The 7,371-nt window shown below is 53.5% G+C and overlaps 1 protein-coding gene across 1 annotated transcript; it reads left to right on the top strand.

Annotated features, from left to right (window-relative positions):
- Positions 1 to 1,704: 1,704 nt before the first annotated feature.
- Positions 1,705 to 6,091, top strand: prx2 (Aristolochene synthase; the record flags this gene model as incomplete). The annotated part of the gene is made up of 3 exons (XM_037330262.1): positions 1,705 to 1,856; positions 2,672 to 3,083; positions 5,909 to 6,091. 3 exons carry the CDS (start codon positions 1,705 to 1,707, stop codon positions 6,089 to 6,091), a joined length of 747 nt encoding a protein of 248 aa, XP_037171348.1.
- Positions 6,092 to 7,371: the final 1,280 nt, after the last annotated feature.

Below are 7,371 nucleotides of genomic sequence, written 5' to 3'. Positions count from 1 at the left end.
CGGCTGCCCCTCCGAAAGTGACGAGACACTGCTCAAGTTGCCTGTGTTTCCTCCCGTTTCTAAGAAGCCATCGCTTAGGGGCGAACTTAGCTGGGCCCAGAAACAGATGTTCATCCATGTGGACCAGGTAGGCCGACATGCCCATAGCACACCCTCAGAGGATCACATACCTGACGCTCACTGCTTATATCGTCGCAGGAGGAGTCCACATGCCTTAGTACCACACATTCTCATCAGGAGCAATTCTAAGCAACCTCAACGAGAGCCCATACATCAGTCGGAGCATCTCCTTTATAACAGCAGTCAGATACAGCAGCTATTCGAGAACGAACCAGTCAGCCAGCGCTTCCAGGTCCTTCACCACCACCTACAGCTCAGCTCTCATCTTTGCCACGACGTCCAGCTTCTTCAGGAGATAGTATATGCAGAGACTGAGGACCATCGCCGTTATTTCTATTCCAACAGCAAGGAAAACGTTCGCCTCACCAGGCAGCCGCTCTTCTGTCTTCTCCTCAGCTGGTAAATTTAACGATAATAGTGAGGAGAGCATAGTGTTTTAGCTCATCTATAAACCAGCGTTATACGCAGCCTTGGCTTGTTGAACCAACATCAGCAATTTTACCTGCCACTAGCGTCACCTAAATCCAGCTGAACGCATATGTGGCGGACTATATATTGGGACGCAGTCTAAGAGCCAGGCCACGAATGGGAAGTGCCTCATGATGCGTATGAGATGAAACATGGCATAGACACCTTCTCTAAAGTGATCACAGCTGAGTCGGTGGAAGAAGCTGAAGGATTCTCCGAAGCAGTACTCGCTGATGATGTCGGCCGCGTGTTGACTGTATGCTGCGGCAACTTCTAACGGGCTGTGTCCGCGACGGGCGAGGAACTTATCGCGAAGCCTTTGCGCGGCGGCGTGGACCATACGTTCGAGCCTTTATATCTGCGCCCGTGAGAGATGTCTGCTGGCTGTGGATCTGTGAGAGCGGTGGTGGTCATGGTTGAGCATGCCGAAGCCTCCCTATGTATGTGCTTAACACCAGTCATATGTATGCTGTATATGGCTTGCTTACCAGTTGGAGACTATGTGTAACAAGATAGTCAGCTAGACGCCAATAAAATGATGCAGACCAGGGGCATATAATCAGAAGGGAAGCCGGCAACATATTTCGCCTCTTCTCACCGCTGGCGTATAGAGTATTAATAAAATTGGGGTCGCTGCAGTACACCTTATTAGGGTTGATCCAGATGATGGGGCCTGCGGTGGTCAGCCTGAGACATTTTGTAGCTGCGACCACCTGCCGCCGTCGATGCTGCTCACCGTATGACTCATGCACCCGCTTAACTTCATGCGTTTAGCGTCCTCATCGCACAATGTCGAACCATATCTCTTATCAGAAGGTCGCTGCTGCAGGCTTCGGGCCAGGAATAGCTGCAAGTGGATGGCAAGTGATGCAACATGCTGCCAGGGCAGTCACATACAGCCAACACAGTACAATGACAGACTGTAACATATGCGTTAATAATGGCCAGGCAACCGCCAATGGGAACGGCGTATATGTGCCAGCGACACCGAACCACGTTCCATCTGGCTGCGATGTGGCTGTTCTCGGTCCTGCGGGGACTTGGTCCTTGTTGGGCTGGAAGCGTCGGCGCGTATGGTATTTATACCAGAATAACGCTGGGTTTAAAGGGTTCAGCATGCCCGACGCAGCGACGGAGAGACGTGACGTATTGCGTGGCCCTAACTCCTACAGTACTTGGGTCAACGTCTGGAATAGGAATGGTTTCAGCCCCGAGGACCACATCAGTGCTTCTGAGCCATATTTCGCTCCTGTCGGCAGCGAGCGGGTGTATGACTTCAGCAGATTGCAGACCCACGAGGATTCCGATTATAGCCTTTACTGTGCTATGCTGTAAAAGGCTGATCAGTCATACGGCTTGCTCCCGCAAGATATGTTTCTGATGTTGATGGCAAGAGCCACTTTTGCTCTGTGTTTGGGGAACAAGCAAGGCGAAAGAGGACCAAGCTAAATTTGTCGACAGCCTCTGCTGAGATCACCAGTGTGCGGTACGTGAGGAAACTAGGAGGAACGAAGTCGCCGACCATCGCCACAACTGTATGTTCGAGGCTGGCGCTTCTGGCAATACCACAGACCTTGAGGTTGGAGGAGCCTAGACATCTGCTGCGACTCGCTTAATGCGAGATTTGGTCAATACCAGCCCTAACGCATCGTAGACAGCCTTTTGCCTTGTGCGACGATCCACGGATGGAGGACCGCCAGGAATCTCTCGCTGGGCAACGCGACTCGCGCCATTTGTTAATCAGCATCGCGCCACCCCCTAAGCATGGACTTGATGGTATGTGCGGACGTCAACGAGAACTTCTTCGAAGATTGGCTATTCCTAAACGAGAAAGCCAGACTCAGGTTCGCCGCTGAAGGACTTCCCACTTAGCACTGCTGCCAGTATCCCTCGTCCTTGCCTGACCGTATTACGGCTGCCTATTAGTTGTTAGTTATGCTTTTTTTTCTGGATGGTATGCAGTAGTCCTGAGATCGCTCATCGTAATTGCCGGCTACTTGCAGTACAGAAAACGCGACGTAGTCGCCTAGTGAGCACCAATTTATCCCAGGACCCTCAAACGCGCTGATCAGACTGATCACAGGCTGCTACTGGCCCTGAAACAGTTCTCGCAAGGTATTTATCTCAGCAAGGACGAACTCGAGTCGACAGCTGCCATCGAAGTCTTCTTTTCCCACCATATGTCAGTTGTGAACGACGTGACCGGCTGGGATAAGGAGCGTTGCGCCGAGAGAGAGATTGACGCTCAGGGTTCACTCGTCTCGAACATCGTTCAGTTACGGTCGGAAGATTGCAGGTTTTCGCCCGAGAACGCAAAGTCCGTCCTCTGGGCGATGTGTGAGGAATGGTCCAAGATGGTGGATGCATTAATTTCCAAGCGGGCAGAAGAGGGCTGTTTCGACTCTCTCAGAAAATATCTAGATGGGCTGAAGATGCGAATGTGCGGCAACGAGCTGTGGAGCCGGAATACGTTCCAGTACAACTCATCTGGCCTGGTGTGTAGCTCATGTCACATTCCACGCTGAAGATTATGACAGAACACGTGGGGTTGGGGCAGACTTCGGCCCACAGGCGGGAGGCATCGTATCCCGTAGCTTGCCTACTTTCCGCAGGAGTCCTTTCGGACACACCCACGCAACGTCTTGCCAAAAGTGTAGACTTGGAGCATGCTACAAAGTCGAAGAGAGGTAGTTCCAGGATCTTTGGCGGTCGCTGGCTTGCCATCAGGGACTGCAGCATTGATTATCAAACGGCTATTTCGCCAATCTACCCATTCTATTAACTAGGCATCCGCAACGCCGCGGTATGCATACCCTCGTAGTAGCCGTCCCCAGAACATCGCTTCGCCGAAACGCGTGAAGCAGATGATCAGGAGAGTTGGATGTCGAATTTAGGGCAGGCTCTCATGGCAAGGTGGTGGCAACAACTGCAGAAGACAAAATTCTTACGTCGCTTGCTCGGCTTGATGGACCTCAGGTGTTTGTGTGAGGGCCGGCCTCCGCGATCGCTGAGAAATCGCCGTGCTGGCGTTGCACAGCTCATGCCGCGTGACAGGACGACAACGTTGAATCTGACATGAAGCATTGGCATCTGATCTGACGTCCACGGTGTCATATTTCGCTTCATTTGAATGTCGGCGGTCAAGCGCGAGTGCACTGAGTGGCTCACCCGAGCAATACAGCTGTTCAGTAAACCAAGGGACTGTGGTAACGGCCCACTCATGTGCATAGGGAGGATGCTCCCCGCCATGCGCCAGGCATCGTGCTTCGCCGCTTGTGCAGTGGGTATTAGAGCCACGAAATGCTGTCTAAGGCTAGAGACCATCTCTTGTGGGACTGGAACACCATGTTCAAGCTGTCGCGCGGTCTTCTACGACAGCTGACGGGTCAATTTCCGTCGCCTCGTCTCGACCTTGAACAGACGCCGAAAGAAACCCTTGAAAGAGGCAACCGAGTAGCTCGCCGTGGCCTGGTGTTCTTGGATAGAGCAGGCTACATCGGAGGACGAGGCTTTGCAGATGAGGCTACCGATACTCGCGCACGCCATTGCAGTAGATACAGCGATATCATACAAGGGTTAGACGGCGTGGCATAGCTCTCAATCTTCACTGCTGACATTGAAACGCAGGCTTTCACGTGAGGGCGGTCTTTGACGAGCTGCATCGACGCATCGTGACGAAAGCACTCAGCCGCCAGCGAGCAGTCCCCGCGGCCCATGGCATGGCTGTAGTCGCCTCCCGTGTGGCAGAGATAGCAGAGAACGCACTCAGTCACACGCCGCAACACTACCAGAAGTCTCGTGTCGAACTGTTGAGAGAGCATCAACCCAGTATCGCCAACGTTCGGTCCTCCGATCTTTGCCTCCTATGCTTCGTCAGACCAGCGGACATCTTCCTGCCATGTAAATATGCCGTGTGCGAGACATGATGTCGGAGCTATGGTCGTCCTACAACAGGAATGGTGACGGCGTTTGATCCGTGCGTATGGTGTGGTGTGTTGTTTGCTTGTGGATGCGCGACTCGCCAAAAGCCGATCACCGCTGGCTGTCGGGTTCTGGTCTTGGATGGTGGTGGAGTGAAAGGAGTTGTACAGCTACACGTATTGGAGACCATTGAAAAGCTTACGAAGCTGCCGATCCGCATGTTCTTCGACCTGGCCATTTGGACACTGTGCCAAGGAAGACCACCGCTACATCAAATGCCGTGAGACGAGCGTGAAATGCGTGTCCTGTAGCGGACCGCATAAGTCGTTCAACAGGAACTGCCCGAAGCTGTATCCGCGGTCCCATGAGTAGGAAGGTCCAAATCCTTCAGCTCAATGTGAAGAAGCAGGCTGCAGTCCATGAGAGTTTGACGAACGACGAGGCGTTGCGTGACTTCACGGCCATGGCAGTGAAGGAGCTGTGAGTACGGAAGAGAGAAGGTAAGGTCATTACAGACAGTCCCGATTGAACGTAGTAGGTGGACGAGGATGATGCCGATGGCGTGGAGAGAAGAGGAAAGATGTGGGATCAGGAGTTTGCTGTGTTTGAACAAAGAAGCCATAGAGGTTTCTCTGTGAGCCATCCTGGCCCTCGAATATTTCCCCGTGAGAGTCACACGGCAGTCAACAAGGTGCGTCTCCAGGCGGCTAACTGCGAAGAAGAAAAGTTAGAAGGGAAGAAAGAAAGGTAGAGGCGGAACAGGTGCCGATAGCATCACCGGACATTACGGCGGCCGTCGTCCGGCTTCCGGATCAAAACTTGCTGGTAGCATCGGTATCTGTGGCGGTGTAGGACCCGGAGATGCTTCGGCAGGCGTGCGGCCTGCTGAGGCGATCCATCACGAATGTACGAGAAGGAACAGATAAAGGGTGGACGCGGTCCTTGTGGGGGACTTCAATCGGTACGAATACCTGTGGGAAGGCGTTGATATGTCAGAAGACCGGCAGGGCGAGGCGAATCCGATCATCGATCTGATGAGCGAGTACTCGCTCCGATCCTCCCACGGGGCACGAAGACGTGGGAGAAGAACGAGGCACCAGTGACGATTGACCTATCTCTTGCATCTGAGGAGATGGCCAAGACAGTTGCACAATGTGGAATATATCAGACGGACCACGGCTCGGATTACCGCGCGATTGAGACAATTTTTGACATTGCGGCACCCGAGACGGAAAGTCGTCCCTGACTGCTACTCAAGAATTCGCCATGGAGGCAGATCAACGAGAAGATAGAAGCGAGTCTTCGGCAGGCGCCGTCTGGAGGCACGGTGCAAGAGCAGACGGATCGACTGATGTCGGCTGTGTGCGAGGCAGTAGAGGCACTGACACCGACAACCAAGCCGTCCCGATATGCCAAGAGATGGTGGACGGCAGACCTGACCCAGCTCCGGCAGATCCACACCCACTGGAAGGACTTTCTGGCCGATAACTCCAATATTTGGAAGACCGCGAATTACCTCGACGCCAGCAAAGGGGCATCTTTTGACAAGATCCTGCAGCTAAAGAGAGCTGATGGCTCCTAGATGAAAGACGCCGTATAACAGGCTGAAGAGCGGCTCTCCACATTCTTCCTCTCTCTTCTGAACAACGTCGAGGATGAAGGGCAGCGACCGCAGATATCGCCGGAGCCTTTTCCAGAACTCACGTTGGGAGAAATAGAGCGACAGCTCTTTGCGGCAATGTCATGGAAAGCCCTCGGAGAAGATGGTCTTCTGGTAGCAGTGTGTAAGTAAATAGGGCAACCGTCCAGAATGGCCAGGGTGGGAAAAAACGAAGCCGAGCAGGGCATCACCAAGGCCAAGGATGATGAAGTCGAGGAGTGCGCTGCCGAAATCAAGGACGCATCGTTGACATCACGACTCGGATCGGCCAGCCGCTCCATCCGAGAGTTTTTTTGATTGCACCTTCGAGCCTTTGAAACCATCAGACGTCGCAGGCCATTATGTTGCTGGCCGAGAATAGGAAGCAAACACCCCATCTGCCGTAGGGGAAAGCCAAAGCATGGCTGTATCGATGGCGTCGTTGCGGATGAAGACCTCGACGGACCGAGATCGTGAGATGGGCCGACTTGTGCATGGAAGGCTCGGATTCAACGTCATGGGAGGGGTGTGGCGGCCTGCAGTGATGACAATCAGCGGCGGTCAAGCCAGCACAGAAAGGACGGAGCAGTAACGCATACCTAGCCGAGATCATCGTACGTAGGGAGCTGCATCAGATCAAATGCGTCGACTCGGGTCCGCTGGCGCAGAGCTGTGCAATCTTCGTTTTCCCGCTTGCGCTGGGGGTGCTGTTGGAGGTGCAGTTGGAAAGTTGGCCTTGTGGTTTTTCGAGACATCGAAGGGCTGCTGGCAAGGGTCTAGGTACCTTTCCGTATGTAAATGCAGGTGTCCCCTACAGTGTACGTACCTCAGGTGCCTTCCATTTTGCCTCTGACTCTTTCCGTATGTGGGCGGGTTCATAAAAGTAGGTCATTATGCTCCTGAGCGTGTACAATGATCCACTTAAATCAACAGCATCAGTGCATCTGCATTAAATGCATACGCTGTGCCTGTGCATTACCCGGATGGCCGTCGGACTCAGTGGGGCCCCAAGTCCAAAAGCTCCCACTGCTGTGGGAGCTTTTGAGAGGCATCGTCCCTCTGCGCTGCTCCTCCAAGTGATGCCGCCCTGGTAACCAGTGGCGTTCTCGTTCACGGTCGTAACGATCGCGGACATGAAAATGTCCCAGTCCATCCCACCATACGACAGCCGACCTCCTTCCCGTGTGCAGCCACGGGTAGGCGATTGCGGACGTTTTGCTGTG

This window comes from Colletotrichum aenigma (assembly GCF_013390185.1).
Source record: "Colletotrichum aenigma strain Cg56 chromosome Unknown KSG_Cg56_contig14, whole genome shotgun sequence".
Taxonomy (NCBI): domain Eukaryota; kingdom Fungi; phylum Ascomycota; class Sordariomycetes; order Glomerellales; family Glomerellaceae; genus Colletotrichum; species Colletotrichum aenigma.
Note: the sequence above shows the minus strand (reverse complement) of the source record. Positions and strands in the feature narration are given on the sequence as shown.